A 24,475-nucleotide genomic window follows, 5' to 3' on the forward strand; every position below is an offset into this window, starting at 1 on the left:
GGGCATATGATTTAAAAGTGGTGCTTTTTGGAGTTGCATTAAAGTACATTTAAGCACCTGAGGTATGATGTAATTTGCCATACTTGATCTGTTAGCTATGACAACAGTTAATATATTACCCTTTGATTAACAAGTTAAATATTGCCAGGCTTTAAATCCATGATCTAGTTAGTTAAAGAAATACGACATTTCCAAATTTGCAGCTGTATCCGTTGCACTTTGTAATGTCATTATGGAGTTCTTTAATTGAATATACAGTATTTTTGCACCTTTGATTTACCACACATATTCTCAGCATGAGTTTATTGAACTTTATTGATCCATCAAAAGATCCACTTGCATTTCATGAAAAATTTTATTTTATTTTTTTGTTTTGCAAATGCTGCAGAATATTGCAGAAACCCTTTTTCTACATACAGATTTTTGACATGGGGCCTGCTAAACATGATTTTTTTTTCTGTGGAAAGCTGAGGGGACAATTTATATACTGAAAACACATTGATCATTAGGACAAAAGAAGATAATGCCTGATTGGCTTAATGAGGGCGCTATTATGAAAGGTCAAAAATTTAAACTCAAAGGTGATATCTCAGACACAACTGATCCAATTTTGACAAAACTTGGAGGGATGATGCATTTTGGCACAAAGTTGTGGCATTTGCAAACTTCCACTGATTGGCCTAATGGGAATGCTAGTTAATGGTCAAAATTTAAAATTTTGAAAGGCCATAACTGCTACACCACTGATTTGATTTTGATGTAACTTGGAGGTAGGACGCATCTTGTTACTGATTGGTCCAAGGTCTGCTTGGGGATGGCATGCTTCACTTGTTTTACACTTGTCTCCATCAATCACAGATCATAATCAGAAAAAAAAAACAATCAACTAAAACCATTACAGTCTTGTCAGTCTTATCCTGTCAGACAGTGAAGAGTGGTATCAGATAATACCCGAGAGACAAGACAACAGCAACATGAGTTGCAAAATATCATTGTGTCCAATCCTTGTGTTTTAGTTCACCTGTTCTGAAAGCTAGCCCCTAGAGCCAACGGTCTACCTGTAAACATTCACCTGAGGTGCTCTGCCATTTAATTAGGTCTCTGATGAGATCTGCTGCTGTTTGTCATCTTTGAATGTGGCAGCATTACAGTTTAAAATACTGATGCAATGTAGAAGAGTAAAATGAGTAAACAAGGCCGCATGATAAGGCCAAAAAAACCCTCTGTCATTTAGTTTAATTTCCTCACCATAGTCCTTCTTAGTGCCCATGCAAACTTCTTTATGCAAAGTTAAAATTTTAGTATGACCTTTTACATAATTACCTCCGCCAAGGAGGTAATATTTTCACCCATGTCCGTCCGTCCGTCCGTCTGTTCATCCGTCTGTCTGTTAGCAGGATATCTCAAAAAGTTGGGCATGGATTTGCTCAAAACTTATATGAAGTTGTATGAAGGTTCGTTATTGGCCAAGGAAGAATTGATTAACTTAAAGGTGCATTTTTGTGCATTTCAGAACAGATTCATGTAATATCACAACTTTGACAAAAGGTTGTGCAGGGAACAACCACTAGGCCATGTCTTCTTATGGTTTTTGTAATGTCTCTGTGTGAAACCTTGCAGGGTGTTGTCAGACATGGTGGAGGTCTGTGCTCTACTGAGCACATTTTCTAGTTTACCAAGTGTGACATTGCTGCGGGGACAGTCAGTGGTACTTTTAAAGTTAGAGAAGTGGGGTTGTGACGGTTCAAAACTCCTGACCAGCTGGGAAAATCTTGTTGGGGGATGTGAATAAGTAACATTCCTCTCCCTGAACAACTACAGTCAAAGTCCTTGAGCAAGGAACCAAACCCCCAAATACTCAGTGGAGCTGTTCAGCGGCCAAAAGCACAACACTGTGGTAGTCCTGGGCAGCTCTCAGGTGTGTGAGTGTGTATCCCTCTCACCCCTAATAAGGTGATTGCTGTAAATATAAATGTGCTCTTAATCAACTTGCTTGGTTTAATGGTTTTCAATGCTTCAGTGTCAAATTGATCACTACATTTTTCAAAATGATCACTAATAAGAAGGAACCACATGGCCATCACACACTAGACTTCAGTTGATGAGTTGTTATTGTGGTAGTTTTGGCCTGAAAGCAGAATAAGTGTAATTTTTGGTGATTTCTGTACTTTATCTGAGTAAAGGGTTACATCTGATTCAGGTGATTTTCCCAAGTCAATACAGTCGTTCAGCTGTGACAACAATAGAATTCTAACGATGGTCCCAGATTTGGGTGAGGAAATTTTGAACATGTTACTTAACTACTGCATGGCAACTACATTACAAATATGTTCAGATCCACAATGGAAATTGCATCACTCTATGCTATGCTCTTTACTCTTGATCTAACTTTATGGAAAGTTTGCAACTTCATGAGGCAACACATCTCTCCCTCCCTTCAACTTACCTCCCAACTCCCTCTCTCTCCTGATGGCCCTATTCTGTTTTGGACAAACTGTTTACATCAGCAGGCTAATGAGCAGCAGAGCCAAGATATCCTCACTGGCCCGAAATACTGAATGTGTCATCATCCTGCAGGAGCAGTGTCAACAAACAGCTCATTAACAGCCTCATTAAGCACAGTTGTTCCAACTTTCAACTAGGGAGCTGAGAATAGTTAAGTCATTAACTTCTTACTCACAGGGACTACACAGAGCAAACAGTTTTAAGAGTGGTACATTATGGTGTTCCACAAAAAACAGAAAAAAGTTTTGTTTCTTCTGTTTATATGGACATATTTTCTCTGTGTGACTTAAAGAATCGCATTGAAAGTATGAATAGATGGAGAGGTATCCATTTCCATCTGGCAAAGATCGTATTCTGGCAAATACTGTATAGCTGTGGGTATTTATTCAAGACTGACTATTTTGATACAGATTATAGTGGTAGATGAGAAACTGGATTTAATTTATCTTCAGTAACAGTAGTCAACTCTGGCAATGCCTCTGCTGACTGTAAAGGCAGATGGAGATGCAATAAATGTTGAAACATTTCAATGTTTTTCTATCTTCTACACTAAATAGGCTACATAAAATATTGAATGCACATAAGATACATAATAATTTTAAGCTCAATTGATTCCACACAATAAATGGACTGAAGTGAGGTCACTCATTGCCTCGTTCGCTCGAAAGCAATTTTTTTTGTACTTCAGCCATGCTGTCCCCAGATCAACATTAGGGTCAACACACTTACATGATGTCCCCAGGTCATCATTGAGCATGATGTCCCTGGGTCAACATTAGGCATAATGTCCCTGGGACAACACTCTACATGATGTTCCCAGGTCAACATTGAGCATGATGTCCCTGGGTCAACATTAGGCATGATGTCCCTGGGTCAACAAACCTACATGATGTCCCCAAGTCAACATTAGACATGATGTCCTTGGGTCAAAGGTTTGGGATTTGCTGAGCAAATTTAAGGCAAGCACTGCCCTTATTGACCCTGGGGCGGCTCTAACTCGGCAAAATCAGGACATGTGCCTTGGCACTACCTCATCAATAATTTGTCTGACTGGAAAACTCTCAGTGAGCTCAGTGACTACAAAAAACAATATCAACAAATGAGAAGCCAGGTGCACACACGACATGATGAACAATTCTCCAACTTGCTGTTACATCTAAAGACATCATTACTATCACTTAAAGTGAATGACTTTAAGTTAAATTGATTTATTGGCCCTGCAAACATACTCCTGGGATTTGGAATCAAGTCTCTATCTCCATTAGTTTCATAGTTATGGCTATAAAACAATAATTGTGTAATGAGAGAAATTCCATTGTTACCAAAATAGAATTGTTCAATTGTCCATTGCACCAAAGCTTACCTATCCACTAATTTTCATGGCAATCCATTCATAAGAGCTATACTGCTGACAGACAGACAGCATAACCCCCTTGGCAGAGGTAAAAAGGTCACCTAACAACCAGCCAAATAAAAATACAACTGGGTCATACAGGGAGTTTCATCAGAAAATGGGTCAACAGCTCTTAGTGTGAAGGTATAAAAAATGGTTTGGTTGGATTGATCAGAGTTCCTTCATCAGAGAAAGATAGAGGAGCTCACTTTCATCGACATAAAGGTTTGCAGGACTCCAACTGACACACAGGACAGTTCTGAAAACAGTTGTACAATGGACCTTTTCAACTCGGCTCTTGGCAAAAACATTACGTTTGTGCATCCTGCATACTTCATAATCAGTGGCTTTACTGGCATCCCCAATATGAAGTATTACTATGTCTTTCTCTTTTTTGTTTATATTGTGTCAGTGCTGGGAAACACTGTAGTGATGGCTGTAATATACTTGGATCATAATCTTAAAACTCCAAAATATATTGCTGTCTTTAACCTGGCGTTTGTGGACCTGTTTGGTAACTCGTCTTTGGTGCCGAAGGTTCTTGACACCTTCCTGTTTGGCCACCAACACATCTCCTACAACAACTGCTTGGCCTACTTTTTTTTCTGTTACGTCTGCTTTACAATGCAGTCTCTTAATCTGGTTTTACTCTCCTATGACAGACTGGTAGCTATCACCTACCCCCTGCACTATCAAGTGCTGGTGACACACAGATTGATGTTTTCCATGGTTGCTTTTTTCTGGGTCTTCACCATCATTGTTATGCTCATTGCAGCAGGCCTTCTGACTAGACTTTCCTTCTGTGAGTCCCTGGTTATCAACAGCTATTTCTGTGACCATGGCCAGATATTTCGGCTGGCCTGCAATGACTACACCCCCAGCTTTGTCATTTCTTATTTGTTGCCAGCTACTATTCTTTGGCTTCCACTGCTGTTTGTCTTGATAAGTTACTCCTATATTGGTCGTGCTCTGGCTAAAATAGCTACCGCCCGGGACAGACTCAAGGCCTTTAAAACCTGTACAGCTCACCTGCTACTAGTGGGCATCTATTACCTTCCATTCATAATCACATTTGCCTTGGGAAGAGAAATCCATCCAAATGCCAGGATCATTAACTTGTCTCTGTCCTCTGTCCTCCCTCCCATGTTGAACCCTATCATTTATGTTCTGCAGACACAAGAGATCAAAGAATCTGTGAAAAAGCTGCTGAAAATCAGAAGGCAATCTAAAATTACGCTGAAAAAATAAATCATGATAAGGACATTTGTGGATGTTATTGGGTTTTTATTTTGGGCAAAATGTACATTACACTAAAATATACTGTAGAATATTGTTAAAATAGATTTAGTGAAGTAACAGCCATTCTCAGTAATAGATTAAACTTTTTTAACATCACACAAACTGGTTTTCAGCTGACATATTAGTAGCATGAATTACGTTATCTTTTGTATACTGAGCATGAATAATTCTTAAATAATTAAGTTAATGATCATCATGATTAATATTGAAATCAAATAATTAAAAGCATCTGGCTATTTTAAAAGACAGCACAGCACAATACACTGTACCTACATACATACACTTCTTATGATGTATGGATCCACTGAGGTACAGTAAGACTATAGTTTCTGCTTGTTTGATAACTGCAAGGACATGCTGCATACAATGAGAAGTACTTTTAAAAGGAAAGCAATTGAAAATGTGGGTTTTACAGTAGCCTTTATGCCCACTTCTGCAACATAGGTATCAAGATAAATGGTTCAATGAGACATTATTCTACAAAACTATCACTACCCACTCCAAAGTTTCACAAAATAATAGCAGAAACCCAACATGCTCCACTGAATTTCATTCTTGGGGAAAATTGCAAAAAAATCGCAATCAATACATCTTTGACTCATTTGACTTGATTTGTGGGCTATGCATTTACATATTTCTGAAAGGGCCTAAGCTTAAGTTTTTCCATACAGTCATGTCCTACAGTCTGTGAGCAAATGTAATAGCAAATCATCAAAACCATAGACAGAAATGCATTATTGTATTTCTAAAACCAGTAATAATGAAATAAATGATTTATTTTGATCAAACAATTTCAGTGTTTCTCTGTACATGTTATCATGATGGAAAAGCCTCGCTACATCTGGAAAAATAATTTTGTATTTATTTTCATCTCTTGTAATAACAGTAGTTTGCAGTCTGTATTTCATGTATACTACTATGATGGCACCACTATTTTATGAGAGGACATTTTTTTCTGTCTCTTCAACGGGGTTGCACAGAGTACTAGCACTTTTTATGGTAACTGATCGAAATTAAGTAGTTTAAGAATTTATGTGTTTAATATAAAACATTTTTCCTTGAAGGTAATTATTCTATTTGCATTAAATAAATTAGCTTAAAAGTTTATCTTAACACTATTGTTTATATCACATGAAATTAGTTTAAGAACTGGTTCAGAAAAGATCAAAAAGATTGAAAAAGCCATACTCTTTAAAAATGAATACAATGGGGAATACTGCTCAATTTAAGAATTAATGTTATTCAAGAATTCTAGTTATGTTATTCCTATAGTCTAGGACAGATGCAATTCTGTGAATAGGATCAATTCACTCCCAAAGCTAGAGGCTCCAAAGACAATGGGAGACCCACATAAGCCTATAACCCTCAATTTGACTCCATTTAGTTGGCGTGTCTAAAAACAGATTTAACCTTATTTTTAGCTGGATATTTCATGGCTTTTCCTAATTTATTGAGTAAACAAGTGTAAACATGAAATAAACACTATAGTGTGACTTTTAAGTCGGTGTTGTCTGGAGTCATTTTGATCCCACCCTCTATAGGCATATAAGAAGTGTGTTTTTTTTTTTTTTCCTGGTTTGAGTGATCTCAATGGCAATTTCACAAACAATTTGTCAATCTTCCTCATGCACCACAGTTTCTATAGAGCTACCATGGCAGCTAGACCTGTAGCAACCAAAGTATGACGTACATTTTCTGCCCAAGTAAGCCATTCCGGTTCCATTGCCTTCTCAGACTAATGGGAGAATGAATAGGGGTGTAAAATGATTGCCTCTAACTATCTGACACCAACACTCACCATTTTGCTTGAGATCTATGATCTCTTTATTTGTTAATGCGGGCGTGGACCAGTTTTGAAGCTGCAATGAAAAAATGTAAAAAATTGCTAGCATTAAAGGATAATTGCAGTTATGCACCGTGGCTTTGTTTTCCTAGTTTTTGCCATTATGATGATTGATTGTGTTCAAAATTTCATCACTTACTTCACTGTAGGGCTTGACGTACTGTCCAATACACATGTACAGGGCCAACATAATCTTTTACCGTTGAACCCAAAAAGTGGTTAAAACACGTCCTTTCAACACAATCATGGTGCCCTGACGGATATGTTTTATTTAATAAATTGATGCTTGATAATCTTAATTAATGACCTGTAATCATAATTCAGACCTAGATAGCACACCCTTACCCACCTAAGGCAAGATCCACTACATTATTAAATATTTTTCCTTTTTCCAGGTAGGCCTAACAGACTGTTGAATGCTGAATTATTCTGTAAAAATGACTAAATTAAAAATTACAAAACTTTTACAGCTTTATTAAAAAATGTATGAGCCTACCTGCTTTTGAAACACGTGTATGATAACCTTTTATTAATCAGCATAATATATGGACTTGCATCATTGTTTGTTCATTAGTAGCCTACTATAACAGGCTAATCTGTGTTTTTATTTAATATGATTTCAACATCAAGTACTATAATTTGGAAATGGCTTGAGGCCTAAGAGTTTCCCTATATTTAATACAATATCAGTTAGGCTAAAGAAAATAAGCTGTTGAATATGAGCATAAGCCAATATATTGAGATAGAAACTTAAAGGATTCCGGTGCTACCCTCACCACCCCGGCGGATTCCGGCGCCACCCTCAGGTGACGGTCGCTTGAAACGAGGTTCCAGCACCTCGCCAGTTAACTTGAAATTAACTCTTGACATTGGTGATTTTTCCATTTAAATCGCAAGTTATCAGATCCAGTGTTCATCTCACCTAAAAACGAGATGCCGAATACACGGAAAAACAAAGCTAATAAGTCCCAACAACCGGGGACGAGGGCTAACGCTGATGCTAAAGCTACAGAGTCGGCGTCGGCTAACACCACTCAGCAACAGCCTGCCCGCTCAGTTGACTGCCTGGAACAACACGCCCGGACAGGAACGTGTGAGGAACCTTGCCAGGGAATGCGGAGATGTACGCTGGAGTGGAAATAAAATAAGTTTCTACCAGGACTTTTCCAAAGCCACACAGGATCGGCGTCACTTTGTGAGTGGACTGCAAACGCCTTCTTCACGCTGTATAGATCCCTTTTTCCCTGGCTTACCCGGCTGTGTTATCTTTCACAGCACCTAGCGGGGCTAAACACCGTTTTGACAACCCAAAGAAGGCCCTGGAGTGCATTAAAAACTTTCAAAACTCCTAAAAGTTGCCCCGGATAACCTGCCTGTACGGTTATCAAACCACCCTTACCCCTCCCTCCAGGTGAACATTGCTGTGGGTAAGATAACTTGAGTTGCCATTTTATTTATTACTTTTTTTTTTTTTTTCCCTTTTGCTTGAATACGAGATAATACAGGTGAACTCCCGTTGTTTTTGGTTTTTATTACACTTACCCACTACTACTACTTATTTCTGAACATTTCTGACATTTAGGAGGGAGGGAGAAGCTCCATGTAATTTAGGCTACTACCATACAGGTTGTTTTTTGTTTCTAACCTTGTCTCGGACCGTTGTTTTTGGTCTGCTTCATGTATTTCAGGTCTGTTAATTTAATTTTTACTTCATTGTTTCAACATGTAGACCTATTGATTGTAAAATGGTATTGCACAATGTTTATTTGATGTCATCAGCTAATAGCTAGTGTATTTGTTCGAATAGTTGGCGATGGTGCTTCCTCCTTTAGGGGCCGGATATTTAAGTTAGTTGTCCAGTTGTGGATTTATCAAGAACGTCGAGGAGTAATATTTCTCTTCACTGTTCTTCGTTTTTTTTTGTACATTTTTATTGTTTAGGTTTTTTCTGTTTTGGGGTATGTAACTTTAGGGATCCAGGCCATTCGATCCTATCAGTTGAGGTGAGTTTGTTTTTTTTAACTTTTTACTAGCCAATACATGACCGATCTTAATTTCATTTCAATTAATGCTAGGGGTCTTAATATTCCACATAAAAGGACTACTATTTTAGAATTTTTGCATAGGAAGAATGTTGACTTTGCTATGGTTCAGGAGTCACACTTACTCTGCAAAGATACCGCTTGCTTTGCGAATAAGTTCTATCACCCTATTGCAGCTAAGTGGGGTACCCCCAGGGGTACTCGCAGTTACGTCGGGGGTACACCAAAAAAAATCTGTAGTACCCTCTCTGTGTCAAAAATAAACCCACACTTTAAAAAAAACACTTAAGTCACAGTAATTAAGTCGGCAGTCGCATGATCTTTAGCAGTTAATTAGAAGCCGGTTGCCATTGACGCTGCAAAGCAGTTTATTTTATTTTTTACTTGCACTCAAACGTCAGTCACATTTGTTGATCGCCATGGCGGCACAGAGAAAAAATGCGATCTGAAATTCAAGCTGTCAGTTGTCAAATTTGCTGAACAAAACTCAGGAGAAGCAGCAGCAAGACATTTCTCCGTTGATCTTTTTTCGGCTTTCATCCTTTCTAAAGGTAGGCTACCGGTATTTTTATACGGGGCTCTCTCTCTCTATCTGTGCTTTAGAACGTAACCGCTGTGAAATAATCAGAAAATAACGTTTTATTTCTCTGATTCACCGGCTTTCTCGCTACCACTGCTCCCTATCTTCATTCACTTTCTAGCTCGCTCGACCACCGCTTCTCTCTCTCTCTCTCGGAGCGACATCAAATGAATGATTCGTAATTGATATGTTATCCGATAGCCTAATTTTTATACAAGTAATATTCATACTGGTTTAAATAAACAATTTGATAGTATTTCCCATCTTTGCTGAGCAAGAGTTTTGTGTAAAAGGAATTAAAGGCCTGTCCCATATAGACGCCTGTCCCAAATATAGGCCAGTGGAGTTCAGTGTTTGAAGCAAATAAAAGCCCGGGCTATTAATTGAAGTTTTACGGTACTTCCTTTTTGTAGCAGGCTTACAAACATGGCAAAATGTAACATCATATGAGAGTTGGCCGTCTGTGGAGATAGAGGGGGTACACAGCAGGAGGTTGAATGTTTGAGGGGGTACAGGACTTTAAAAAGTTTGGGAACCACTGCCCTATTGCTTCTTCCTCTGCTCCCACAAAAACCAGGGGTGTGATGATAGTTTGCAAGCGCAAGTTGAAATTTGATTTCATTGACTCATGGGCTAGTCAGGAGGGGCAGATGGCCATTGCTAAGATTTGGTTGGACGTGAAAAACACAGCATTGATTTCTTATTGCATCTTATTGCCAAAACCCTCCTGGACGTCACGGGTTTTCGGATGGTTGTAGGTGCCGATTTTAATGCAGTTTGGGATAACAATATGGATAGAACAGGTGGGGCAGAGAATAGAGATCAACATCTTGCTTCTGATGCGCTGCGCCAGTGGGCGTCCCATACAGGTACGATCAACATTTGGTGTCTCCGTGACTTTTTGGGATTTATTAAGGGCACGGTTTCAGATCCGAGGATTCTCTGGGAAGCAGTGAAGGGGTTTATAAGAAGTAACACTACTGTGCCGTGGCTGGGCCAACTCAATTGTTAAAATAAATATTAAGAAGGTAAAAAAAGGATATTTAAAATGCCGGCAACGCCACCTATGAGTTAGAAGGAGCCTAGGACTCCATTAAAAAGGCTACGCAGGTTCTTTTAGAATCAGGGGTGAGCAGAGTTAAAACCACAACTCAGAAGTAGCTAATTAAAAAGGTTTATTATGATAAAACAAATGTAAAAAGGTAAAAATGTTTAAGTCCTAATATCAAAAAATAAAGGACAAGCTAAAACATCCCCCTATCAGTCCATTCGGCTAGTGTCTCTCCGTCGATGGGACCACCAGCCCAACACGAATGCCAGCAGTCACAAAGTCCTCGGCGATCTGCTCCCCTCCGCGGTCTTCTCTCCAGGGCTCCACTCGTTCGGGGTCCTGTAACAGACAACACCGCCAGTACCCTCCAGATACACAGCTCCGATTTACCACCTGCTTGCCTGGCCCCGCAGCTGGCCCTCCCGGTGTCCGCCGCAAAATAATGATAACAAATACTCACGGTTTTCCCGGGCGGCAACGACACGCTACCGACCCAGGCTGGAGTATTCACGCCGAACGGACACGGGCTGCTGCACTTCAGGCTACTATGGTGGCTCGTCTTCTGGACTGGTGACTCATCTTCTGGACTGCGGGTTCAGCGGAGGACGCCTTGCAGTTCTTTATGGTTCCCTTGTCACTCCTTCCTCTGTCTTGCCCCCCTTTTCATCTCTGCGTCCCTGCCGTTTCCCAAACTTCACCAGCGCTCCACACCTGTTGCCAATTCGCTGATTGCTGTCTGGGGTTTGTCTGTGCCTGTTTCCTTCAGGGCAGTCAGGAAAACACACTACCACATGCGATAACAAGCAAACCATAAAAACACACCAATCCAATAAAACAACCGATTAAAAGAATCATTAAAAAACCACAGCAAAAACAACAAAACACACAATCCAAAACATGCAAAAAAATATTGAAAACATGCATAAAGCCCATAGCACTGACCCTGTCACACTACTCTGTATGCGTCAGTCCGCAATAAAGAATGAGCAGCTAAATTGGAAGAATTGGAACACAAGTTTGCTGTTTTAGATGCCACCATGCAACACAGGTATAGCGATTCTGTGTATCTTCAAAAAGAGTTGGTTAAGAAAGAAATTAATTCTCTTCTCAGGTGCCGTTCAGAATTTCTTATGCGTAGAACTAGGCAGACATACTATTTTAATTCAGCCAGACCAAGTCACCTGCTGGCCATGAGGCTCCGGACTAGTGAACATTTCTCTGACATTTTTAGCATTAAATCTAAAGACGGCATTGTTTTAACTGACCCTAAGAGTGTTAACTCGACCTTTGCGTCTTTTTATGAGGACCTGTACAGTTCAGAGATTGGCTTTGATAATTCGACTTGGGAAAGTTATTTAAACAAGATCCATAAGGAGCGTCTCTCTGATCGTGACTCTGAAAACCTTAATGTGCCTATTAATGAAATGCCATGAAATTGGCAAAAAAAAAAAAAAGGCAGCGAAGGGCAAATCTCTAGGCCCAGACGGGATCCCGCCCGAGTTTTACATCACTTTTTGGCCTCTGCTCGGCCCTTTGCTCATAGATATGATACAGTTTTCGATTAAGATGGGTTCTTTTTTGAGAGACGTTAATTGTGCTTTAATATCTCTGCTTCTTAAAAAAGGCAAAGATCCCACAGTGTGCTAGTTATAGACCCCTCTCACTTCTAAATGCGGACTTAAAGATTTATGCCAAAGTATTGGCACAGCGCCTTCAGGGTCACATGACGCAGCTGGTGCACAGTGATAAAACTGGCTTTATAAAATCTAGACTGGCTTCAGATAATATAAGGAGGTTGCTGCACGTCATACATAGCACTCCAAATCTAACTTCCCCAGCTGCAGTCATGTCGTTTGACGCTATGAAGCCTTTCGACCGCCTAGAGTGGCCTTACTTATGGTCAGTGCTTGAGACGAGGGGCTTTGGCACCCCCTTTATCGATATGATAAAGATGCTATATAAGAACCCAACAGCAGTGGTGCTCACGGGCAAGAACTGCTCCCCTCTTTTTCCCATTTCAAGAGGGTCAAGACAGGGCTGCCCTCTAAGTCCATTGCTGTTCGCGCTTTCGTTGGAGCCGCTGGCGCAGACCATCCGTTGCTCACCTGTTCTATCACCGATTTCCATTAATGGCACCCATCATCACATTTCATTATATGCGGATGACGTGTTGTTATACATCAGTGACGCCGACCGATGTATCCCACACATACTTACCATCTTTGAACAATATAGCAAGTTTTCTGGATTAAAATAAATTGGCAGAAATCTGCTTTATTACCACTGAACCAAGCGATGGCTAACGCTTCCGTCTCTTTACCTATCCCATTAGTCAATCATTTTACATATCTGGGCATAGAAATCTTCCCTTCTATCCAGACAATAGTTAAACACAATTTTAGTAACACTCATAAAATTGCCTTTGATCTGGATAGATGGTTTTCTCTCCCCAGCAGTCGAATATCCATTATTAAAATGAATATTTTACCCCAAATTAATATTGTTAGTGAAATGTTACCCCTTCCTCCACCTCTTCAGTTCTGGAGTAAGCTCCAATCGAGGGTGACCAAATTCTTACGGCGAGGCAAGCGACCACGCATTAAACTTTCAACTATGCAGCGGGAAAGGCAGGCTGGGGGTCTGTCTCTTCCAAATTTCAAACATTACTACTGGGCTTTTACGCTTAGACCCCTGCTGACCTGGCTTCACACCAATGCACGGGTGTCGTGGCCTGCCTTGGAGGAGAGTCTGGTGTCTCCTTATTCCCTCCAAGATCTTTTATATCTGAACCTGCCCATCACTCAGTGCCGTCGTAGCTTTGGCCCTATTATCTCTCAATTGCTCTCTGTATGGAGATCAGTTGAGAGGCTGTGTAGCTACTTTCTTGCATGGAACTCAAATTCCCCATTATTTAATAATCCTAGACTACTGATTGGAGACCAACCGATACAGTTTTTGCAGTGGAGGGAGAGAGGCATCTGTGTACTCTGAGACATTTATGGAGATGAAGGTTTATGTTCTTTTCAGGACCTATGTACAGAATTCAATCTACCGCGCTCTTTTTTTTTCTTTTATTTGCAATTACGTTTGGCTCTCAAGGCCTGTGGAGTTCCATGGCAAAGTCCTCTTCCACCACATCCACTTCATAAAATTGTACATTGTACCAGAGGCACAAGTGGCCTAGTTTCTAGACTCTATTCGTTCATTTCACAGCATGCTTACAGGCCCCTGGCATTATACGCTCTATGGAGAGCTGATTTCCCAGATCTGGACCCAGCATTTGATTGGCATAAAGTCTGGTTTAACATTTTAACAGCTTCCAGAAACCCTGATCACCAACAAATCCATTATAATTTTATTAATAGAGTGTACTTAACTCCCAGGAAGCTTTGTATAATGAAAGTGACCACTGATTCAACTTGCACTCTGTGTCCCATAAAGGCAACGGGGACTTATTTACATATGTTTTGGGAGTGTCCTCCAGTAGCCAGATTCTGGCGAATGATTGCTTCCAATCTTTCCAAGATTTTTGAGAATACTGTGCCCAACTTGTCTTTTATATTTTTGTTAAACGACTTATCTAGCTGGAACCTGACACTGCCTAAAAAGTGAGCTTTTTTAGCTTGGCTGACAGCAGCAAAAAAACTGGTTGCTACCCGCTGGAAACCTCCCCATACTCTTTCTTTTCAAGCATGGGTTTTAACATATCTTGACATTGTATATCTGGAGCTGTCAACAGCCCGTATGCATGGGGCAAGGAATCAGTGGCAGAACTGTGGAGTTCCATCTCTGAGAAACTCAAAACATTACTGTAATAGCCTCATGTCGGGATGGGTGGCCTAGATTCCGGGTGGGTGGGTGGGAGTGTTTTTTTTTTTTTTTTTTTTTTTTGGGTGGATGGGTGTGGGAGGATGGGAGGGAGGGGATCCCCGGTGGGGATGGTTGTTTTGTTTTCATTATTGTTTGTTGTGTTTTTCTTTTTCCTTACTTTCATGTATTGCTGATTCTGATAATTGCTGATTCTGATAATTGATATCAAAATCAATAAAAAAAAATCGCAAAAAAAAGAATCTTAAGGGAATAGTTCACCCAAAAATGAAAATTCAGTCATTATCTTCAGTCAAAGCAACTGAAGTTGCTTTGACTGAAATTGCTGGTGACCTGTCTTGAGACTTAAAAAAATAATGGAAATAATCTACTCTTATTGACCTGAAGACAGGTCACCAGCAACTTGAGTTGCTTTGGAGCAAGCGGCAATTTCTTCCGGGGATCTCCGGGACTGTTGTATGGACTAAAAAACTTTACCCGATTTTCTGCTGGCATGGGGGTGAGTAGATAATGACTGAATTTTCATTTTTGGGTGAACTATTCCTTTACCTCACAGAAAACAAGGCCTCCTGTAATGCTTCAAGGTAGCTTGCTAGCTAACATTGCAACTTAAAGAAATAGCCAGCATTAGTAGTTACTGTTAGATCGTAAACAATGGGAAATCAGCTCTTACACTAAACAAAGCCTAACTGTAACAGCAATGTTAGAGAACATGCTGCATAAAGTCATGTTGTTTTGACAATGTCCACTTAAACTAAAACTCAAAGATTGAACCAACTTCTAACATTGAAATCAAACAAAGGTGAACTGAAAACGATAGCTACAGTAGCTAGACAAGACCAATCAACAAAACACGGTAAGGCCCACAACAAGAAAACGGAATAGGCACTCCAGTCTTTTTGGCCTAACAACATAAAAAAAAAATATTTGTCCACTATATCTCAACATAGGATTCTGTAATTTTGATCATGTGTTATCTGGATCTGAATGATCCTATCTGATAATTTTTTAACCTGTTAAGCCCTAGCCCTAGCCCTAGGAAAAAACACCTAAAATAACATACCCACAATGAATCAGGAATAGCTCCTAAACCATAAGGCCTATATGCATATTTCTGGTCTTCTTTGATAGGTAAGAAGCTAAGGAATATGAATCCATTGTAAGTAAACCTATAGGTATCTATTACCATTCCAGAGTAAATGGAGATGCAATAAAGGAAAAAATAAGATTCATCCTCGCCTAGTATATAATCTAAATTTCAAAGGCAATATCACCATTATAACCAAGATCCTATGGATAATGATGCAACTGAATGTCTTCTCCTACTCTTTGACTACAACTGTAACTGTAAATTTGATAAAAAAATACACACTCTAAAAAGTAATGCCTTTCTTTAACTTATAAAAAGTGAGGTAAGTGGTTGCATTGGACTTTTTGAGTTGAGTCAACTTCAAGGCTTTTTAAGTAGAATGAACACTAACATTACTTAACATGAACCCAGTAAAATCAGGTTGAGTTAACTAATACTACTGATATTACTTAGTTAGATAAACTTAATTTTCTTGGTAAAGGTAACTCACTTGCACATGATATTGAACTTAATTAAAATGAGTACAGGTTACTTGTAGATAAAATGTAAAATAGTAAAATTAACCTAATCACACATGTGAATGAACTCCATTAAATTGAGTCCAGGCTACAACCTCTGGTGAATAAATTATGCTACATTAATTTCTCTGGTTTTGTTGTTATAATTTCTATATCCCAAGCACTACGTTTTGATTAACTTTACATAAATAGACTTTCCTGTCAATAACAATAACAATTTCAAATTAAGAAGAACAAGATGGAAAGACAGATTTAAGATTATAACATTTATTTAACTCTTCACAACCCACTGTTTCAAAGGTTTCACTTCTAACAGTGCCATAGATTGCAAAACAGGCCATAACTGCTGAATTGCGCACACAATACTGTTGAATATCTACCTCATGAGGTAGTGACAGTGATGGTACAGAACACAGTTAAGTCCATTTTCATTTAAGGCACATTAGAATGAACACAAAAGGAAAATGCCAACTGAAATTCTATTACATGAGTAACTTGCCAAAAGACAAATTATTTTCAACACATGTAACACGCCAGTTTTGGTAGATACTTAAGTTCCAGGGCATAGGTAAGTCCAAAGAGAAGGCAGCATGCTTTTGACAGGTTGGTCAAACCTCTGACCACTCGATGTCCTTCTTTGATGACGCCAATGGCATCGGGCTGATGGCACGCGTAGATTTTCATCGGGCAACTGCTGAGCTCGGCGTGCACCTCGGTTTCATCACGACTGTATTGGTGGAGACAAAGAAGAATAAAGAGTTTGGTCAGAGAAACAGGTAATGAGATAAACAGATCAGACAGGTAATAAGATAGATCAGACACAAAGTCAAAATTGTACCATTATTGCTAAAGGTAACGGATACTTCATTACACAGTTACACTAGTTGACAGCATATGTCAAAATCAATCTCATATAGCAGTTACTGTCAGTGTAATGTTAACAACACCAAATTGCAGTTATGTTCTTGGATCACTGAATATTAAGTTTGTTTAGCTTCAATTCATCTGCTTTCAAGTATGAGTCACCAAAATTGAAGACCCCATTACCAGTGTCCCAGTCACCTGTAAGCTACACATCCAAGTCAATTTTCAAGTTGGTTTCCAGTGCTCCAATCTGGAATTCCAAGCCATGGACCTAAGTACTATAGCATTGGCAAACAGCATCTGTAAGTATGCCTGCTGTGTTGGCCAATCTTACTTTGCCATGACAATGGCATGGAGTGTGGGTATTGTACTATCGTGATCTGGCATAAGTGTTGTCTTTTCCTGGTTTTAAAGGCTGCATTACAATAAAGGGATGCAATTTTCTGTTCTTTGCCTCTACCTGCTTGGTCATCACATTACTAATGACTGTTCATCACTGCCTGCCCAAACCCCACAACACTCGATATCAGACAGTCAGCTACAGCTAACTTACAGTAAGTTGACATTAGCTAGCGTTAGCATTAACTAGCGTTAGCATTAGCGTCTTTTGTCTAGGAGTTTTATCTACCGTTTATGGTTCTAATTTCGTGTACGGCCACACACCGTTTCCTGCTTGGAGGCAAAACAAGGGAAGCAAGATGGCAGACATAATGAAGAGCACAAGTGCATAAAATTCACTCTGACTGAAACGTGATAGCTAACTTAGCTAATAAGGCATACTTTAGCTAGCATGTCTGTAGCCTGTCTGTATTGAAACTTAAATCGGCTTGGCTTAGCCTACATTAAATTTTACAGGCTTCGCTTCAGGTTTCTGTTTTCTCCAAGTGTAACGTTAGGTTGCGGTGACAGAGGGTGACAGAACCGTGGTTGACGGGATCACGTTAGTTAGCACCGGGCAGCTAACTTAGCTTGCCATGTCTGCAGGGCAGCTACGTTAGCTACAGATTTGCTTAGCTAACGTTAGCTGCCGAACGGGACCTCTCAAGTCATCGGTTTAGCGTGACTTTACATCACCAATCATTCGGCTAAAATTGCTCAACTTACCGCTTTATCCAGGATCCATAAAATTCTGCAGCGGCGAACAGAGTGAGTAGGCTGTAGGCCAAGCAAGTTGCTGATACCTTCCCGGGTAAAGTGACCTGTCCCGCCCAGACCAGACAGACACGTTGCAGCACAAAGAATCAGGGGAAAAGTGATAATGTCAACTTTTTTTTATTACATTACATGAACACAGCAACCACATCGACATAACTACTCTAATAAATTGTGTATGTCAACTCACTTTTATAACATTTAATGTACACAACAATCACATAGACATAACTACTCAAATAAATTGTGTATGTCAACTCACTTTTATAACATTTCATGTACACAACAATCACATAGACATAACTACTCAAATAAATTGTGAGTTTTATTTAAAATATATTGTTGTATATATACTGACACATTTTAAGTAAAGGGAAAGTATATTGATACTTTTTAGGATAAAACAAATAAAATAAACTAGATCACAACTATTTAAAGTATATTAAACCTACATGATGGATGTAGCACTTATTGCAGTGCACTAAAATACAACATTTATGATACAATTTATAAAGATATACTCAGGCGGTCTCCATTTGGCCATGTTTACTGTTTACATGTTGACTGTTTACTGTCAACATTACTTTCAAAACACTATTTATTTCCATATAGCCATGTTACAAATAACATAAATCTCCCAAAAACATTGAAATAGTAATAAACACAATTAATATTGATCAATATTCATATATGACTGAAGAGCTCCATGCTATACAGACAGATTAATGGAGAATGCAAGGGTCCTCAGTGCTTTATGAGGTATCCTCATGTTTTGTCTGAGCCAGAGGAAGAGAATGGTATAAGGCTCATTGGTGTCAGTACTTCGATACAGCCACCAGATGGCGATGAAGAGCCAGAGCTCCCACCATAGAGCTCCAGTCTGTCTGGACTGAAATGGCTGGTGAAACCCCCCTGACGATCGCTATGACTCCCTGACGGTCGAGAGTTACGGTAGAAACGTAAGTAACTAAAATCTGCTGTTTTTGGCGAAAATAACATAAGCCTTGGTGAAATATTTTGGCAAGAACATAGATTTATGTCAGTGTGACTGTAAAGTTTGACTGCTACGTTTCCCCGGAAATAGCGCAAGCTGTGTCGTTCCAATTGTCGTGCGTTTCCAGCGATACCAAGCATGTTATTGTAGACTGACGAGAAAATTATCCCGAATCTTTTGATCACAACTTGCTCTTATATTTATGAAGTTTATATTTGTACGACTTTATTGTTAAAATATTTCGTAATAAGACATAGTTTGGACAACATACAATTGGTTTACGGATTCTGAAAGCTGAAGACCCCATGTTTGTCATGATCTGCCCCTGTTTGCATGTTCTGCCCCTGGTCCTGGTCAATCTCTCCCTTCACTCCCCAGTCCTGCCATCCTCCTAGCCTCCTGTGTTCTGTTATGTGTTCTGTTGTCACGCGCGTTACCTGCCTTGTTCCCTGCCTTGTTCCCTGTTACCCTGTGTTTCCTCCTTGCTGTGTCACCACCCAGGTTTGGTTCTGTTTTGCCTTTTGTTCTGCCAGCCTGGTTGTGGTTGTTTTTGGTTAGCCTTCTGTTAGTTTTGCTTTTTGCCTTTTGCATTTGCCTACCTTAGTTTTGTATGTTGCCTAGTTTCATTATTAAAGCCTTTTTCATAATCCCTGTTGAGCCGGTTTTGCGTTTGGGTCCAGCCCCCCACCTCACATGTGACAATGTTTTCAAAACAGTATAACATTCATATCTTCTATAAATAAACCATCTTCCATTGCGATTTTTCGTAACTACGCCATGGGGGTGGACCCGGTACCAGGTCCGTCGGGCTAAACTGAAGTAGGTGATTAAAAATCAGCAGGATCATTCTGATGCTGTGCTGGATTGTAAAAAGGGGTAGAAAGTCTTTATGATTCTGATCAAGATTTCAAGTTTTGAAAGAATTTGATTGCATCAGCATAATGATGCCTTAGACAGTTACACCTGGAGTGTTTCAGTATCCCATAGGAGAGCATGTGACGCAGGAAACCTGCATTTCTACTGGCCCACAACTACAGTGGAAAAACAATAAATTACATGCTTCTCACTACTGTCTTTACTGCAGTGAATACTTGGCATTGTCTGAGGTAAGTTTAGTTACTACAACTTTTACCAAGCAATTAAACCATGTAATTCTTCATTAAGTTTTTCTTGGTTTCCTCTTATGCAAACAGGAGAGGCTGTGATGGGCCACGAGCACCAAGCTGCTATTATATTCAATGCGACATTTGTTCGTCCTGCGAAGTTCTATATCAATGGTTTTTCCAACATCCCTCACGTTAAGTATTACTATGTATTCCTGTGTTTTGTTTATGCTGCGACTGTTCTTGGGAATGGATTCCTTATCTCAGTCATCTACCTGGTCAAGACTCTTCATACTCCTAAATACCTGATTGTCTTCAACCTGGCTTTGACAGACTTGTGTGAGAGCACTGCCCTTATCCCAAAGCTGTTGGACACTTTTCTGTTTGATAGGAGATACATTGTCTATGAGGCCTGCGTAAGTTATATGTTTTTTGTTGCGATCTTTACAAGTATGCAGTCATGGACACTCCTTACCATGGCATATGACAGATTTGTAGCAATTTGCTTTCCTCTAAGGTACCATGCTATTGTGACTAAACCAGCTATTGGTGCTATTCTGATGTTTGCATGGGGTTTCTTGTTGAGTTTATTAGCATTCTGTGTTAGCCTTATAGATCGTCTCTCCTTTTGCAGATCTTTGGTGATTAACAGTTTCTTCTGTGACCATGCACCCACATTTAAACTTGCTTGTAATGACACTTCTTTAAATGGTATAATAGCATATGTTGTTTTTATCCTAGTCCTCTGTATTCCTCTTATATTGATCGTTATCACATATATTTGCATTGCCATAGCATTGATTAGGATTGCATCAGGCAAGGAACGAGTCAAAGCTCTGAAAACCTGTACTTCTCACCTGATCCTAGTGGCTATTTTCTTCATACCAATAGTGAGCACTAATATAGCTTCAGTGACCACTTACATCCACCCTAATGCCAGGATCGTAAACTCCTCCTTGACACACACTATACCAGCATTTCTCAATCCTATTGTATACTCTTTAAAGACAGAAGAAGTACTTGGATCCATTAAGAAACTTTACAAAAGAAATAGGCTTAGTAACACAACAGTGAATTAATACTGCAAGCAGTGATGAGCGGGCCCTCGCCTCTGTGCTGCAGTCGGGGTGTGTAGCAGCCGCGGCCTCGTTACTGGACATTGATTGGTCGACGTGGCCCACACCATGAAAATTCCATGTAAATATTGTTATAATTATATGTCATCTAACAATTTGTTGTTCCCATGTAATGGATGCAACAATGCTGAAGCTACCCCTTCATCAATGTTGCCCATTAATATTGCTCAAAAAGCTGAACTGTGTATCAAAAATATTCAAAACTGTATTATAGATTAATATGTAATGATAGTTGTAATAAGTTAGTACATTCAGTACCTGGGACTTGACTTTGACTTGTACTTTGATGACTTGTAAAGGTTTCTAAAGTCTTGACAAAAGATCTTGTGTAAATGACTTAGATTGAAAGTGAGATTTGTTCCACCAGAAGACTGAATTTATATTCTGTTTTCTGAATTTGCATGGAATGGTTGAAAGTTGAAACTGATTATAGAAATCAAACTCATGACGCTTGCCTAAGTTTTTATCCTATTAAAACCATATTGCATTGAAAAATCCTAGATATTTAGTTTTCTTTATTATAAATTGATACTGGACTCTTGATTTGTTCTGACTTGACTTGGTGTTCTACATTTAGACTTGAGACTTGACATTTGACATGGACTTGACTTGGGGTTCTACATTTAGACTTGGGACTTGACTTGAGACTTGTGCCTCAAGACTTGAGACTGACTTGGGACTCGAGCAAAGTTGACTTGGTCACACCTCTGGTTGGCACTAAAGCAAACATATTGTATGATACTAATAAAATGATATGAGTCATCTTATGTGCTTTAAAAAGTTGTTGTTTATTCTACAGTAGTCAAATTGAAGGCTGACAAAAAGTTGAAATTTGTATTGTTTTCCCAAAGTTTCTTTTATGTTGTTGTTTCTTTTACACATATGTTGCACTCTGAATGACACAAATCCACTAGATGCTTAGTGCAATCTGTCATATTTTCAGAAGACATATAAATTTACTGATTGCTCCAAAATTTGACACAACCGAAACATGGTGTAAATCCTACTGTAACAGACACAACTAATTGATCATTTTAATTTACTCCACTGAAAATTTACATTTTTCAAATTTATCTTGCCTGCTGTGATTTTTAGTCAATTAACTTGAATTTTTAAATCAAATAAAAAATCTAATTTGTGAAATTTGGTGAAAATTCAGTGTAAAAGTTCCCTGTAAAAAGGAGAAATTGGCTAGTTTCTGATTAATGACATTATGTAAACCCACACCTGCACATTGCCTTGGATTTTCAAATGATTATTTGTGTTATTCTAAATTTGACCAAAAAGCAGGTGTTTTAGTTGTGACCGCATTGTTGAGATAATATAAATATTTACTTCTACTACCAAATAATAATACCTGCAATGTAACCGTAACCCTAATGTAATGTAAATGCTTAGAATAATCAATGTCACAGGCAATAAATTACATAAGAAGTGTTTGGATGTCCTTCATCTTATTCTTCAGTTTTTTTTTTTCGGCTGAAAAATTTGGAACAAGAAATGGCAAACAAAAACGGCGAGTACCCAGCAATGTGCAGTGGAGTAGGCCTACTTAAAATAGAACACAAACAGTACCTAAAACAGTAGTTTCTGTTTTCAAAAGAGGAAAAAAACCCAACATGCTGTTTGTTGACCCACCCCCTTTATCTGGCCAATGTTACATCATTTTTTGTCATTTGTCACTTTTATCATGACTGTGACAGAGGAGAGCATGTAGGTAATGTGCAAAGCACAGTTATGCTCAAAAAAGGTTTTTGTTGTTAAAAGTAACATTTTTGAATGTCACATTTAATGATGCCTATGCTATTGCAAATTTAGCAAGGTTTCAAAAATGTATGACAAATGCTGGTCTCCTACCAAGGTATAAAAAGCTTTGCTCTGAACCCGTATACACAGTCGTTATTACCATAATGATGGCTGTGGTTTAAAATCAGCCAAATACTCGGCGGTTAAGTGATCCATGGTTTAGCTTGCTTCACCATGAAAGTTAGACCTTATAACCAATCCTGACATGAATGTGTGCTATGTGGAGATTTCATTGAGACATAATGATATAGACATAAATATAACTTGCTGAGTTGGGAAAACATGATTAAATATGTAAATGTTTGTCTTATGTACAAGATTAAATATGGCTTGACTTCTCCGCTCAGACAGTTTGTCAACATAAGAACAACTGCATATCGGTTCACAAGAGGTGCAGTACGAGGGGATTGCATTATCCCACTCAGGAAAAGTAGTCAGTCTGTTTTCTCTGTTAAAGCTGCACTAGAATGGAACTCCATCCTAGCAAATATTAGAGAATTGGACACATACGGTTTATTTAGAGCTCATTTAAAGAAATGGTTAATTAGTACTCAGCTCTGTCAGCACTAAAACTCAACTGCACCTTACTGTCCTCAGTCTGTCTGTGCTGAACTTCCCTTGCTGTCTGCTGTCACCTGTCGCTATCTTGCTATCGCCAGTCTACCCTCATGTACCTGCATGCATGTCTTATTGTGGTTTTGCTTTTATTGTGTATATTGATTTATGTATTTTATACACTGTGCATGCTTTTTATGTCTGTGATTAACATTAATATTTTCTTATTTTCTTATTATTGTTCTGCATGCTTATAAATTATCTCAATAACTTTGTAATTTCAATCTTATATTATATTACATTATATATTATATTCTGTTTTTAGGGTGACTCTGTAACATCTGTCCAGGGACTACAGATGAAAAATAGCCTCTTGGCTAACTCTGGCGCATTTTCAGCAATGTTTATTAATGTGCACTGTCCCTGTTAAATAAACCAACAAATAAATAAATAAAATAAATATAAACCAATATCCACAAAGCAGCCAGATGTGTTGCTGTTTTCACCTCTTTTCAAAAGCTTGTTGTCATACTCTTTTCTGGAATGAAGCTCCTCCTGGGCCATTCAGTAGCTTTTCATTTTTTTAAGACTAGCTTGGCTCCTCCCTTGCTGTTTAAAAGCAGCTCTCACCCCCTCGCATTCCTGAAAAAATTTCCTGTAATGGCAGAATTAATGAAGTGAGCGAGTAAACTTGTTAAACTAGTAAACTTGCTACC

General features: G+C 39.0%; 2 protein-coding genes across 2 annotated transcripts; both read left to right on the forward strand.

Annotated features, from left to right (window-relative positions):
* The first annotated feature begins 4,174 nt into the window (after positions 1–4,174).
* LOC139648999 (olfactory receptor 6C4-like) lies at positions 4,175–5,146 on the forward strand. The gene has a single exon (XM_071525284.1). It carries the CDS (start codon positions 4,175–4,177, stop codon positions 5,144–5,146), a length of 972 nt encoding a protein of 323 aa, XP_071381385.1.
* A 15,217-nt stretch (positions 5,147–20,363) lies between these two features.
* LOC139648994 (olfactory receptor 1-like) lies at positions 20,364–21,341 on the forward strand. Its single transcript, XM_071525278.1, has one exon. The coding sequence runs from the start codon at positions 20,364–20,366 to the stop codon at positions 21,339–21,341; it is 978 nt and encodes a 325-aa protein (XP_071381379.1).
* Positions 21,342–24,475: the final 3,134 nt, after the last annotated feature.

This window comes from Centroberyx affinis, unplaced genomic scaffold, assembly GCF_046629955.1.
Source record: "Centroberyx affinis isolate AG114_WGS23_722 - 3 ecotype Tasmania unplaced genomic scaffold, CSIRO-AGI_Caff_v1 ptg001279l_1, whole genome shotgun sequence".
NCBI lineage: Eukaryota > Metazoa > Chordata > Actinopteri > Beryciformes > Berycidae > Centroberyx > Centroberyx affinis.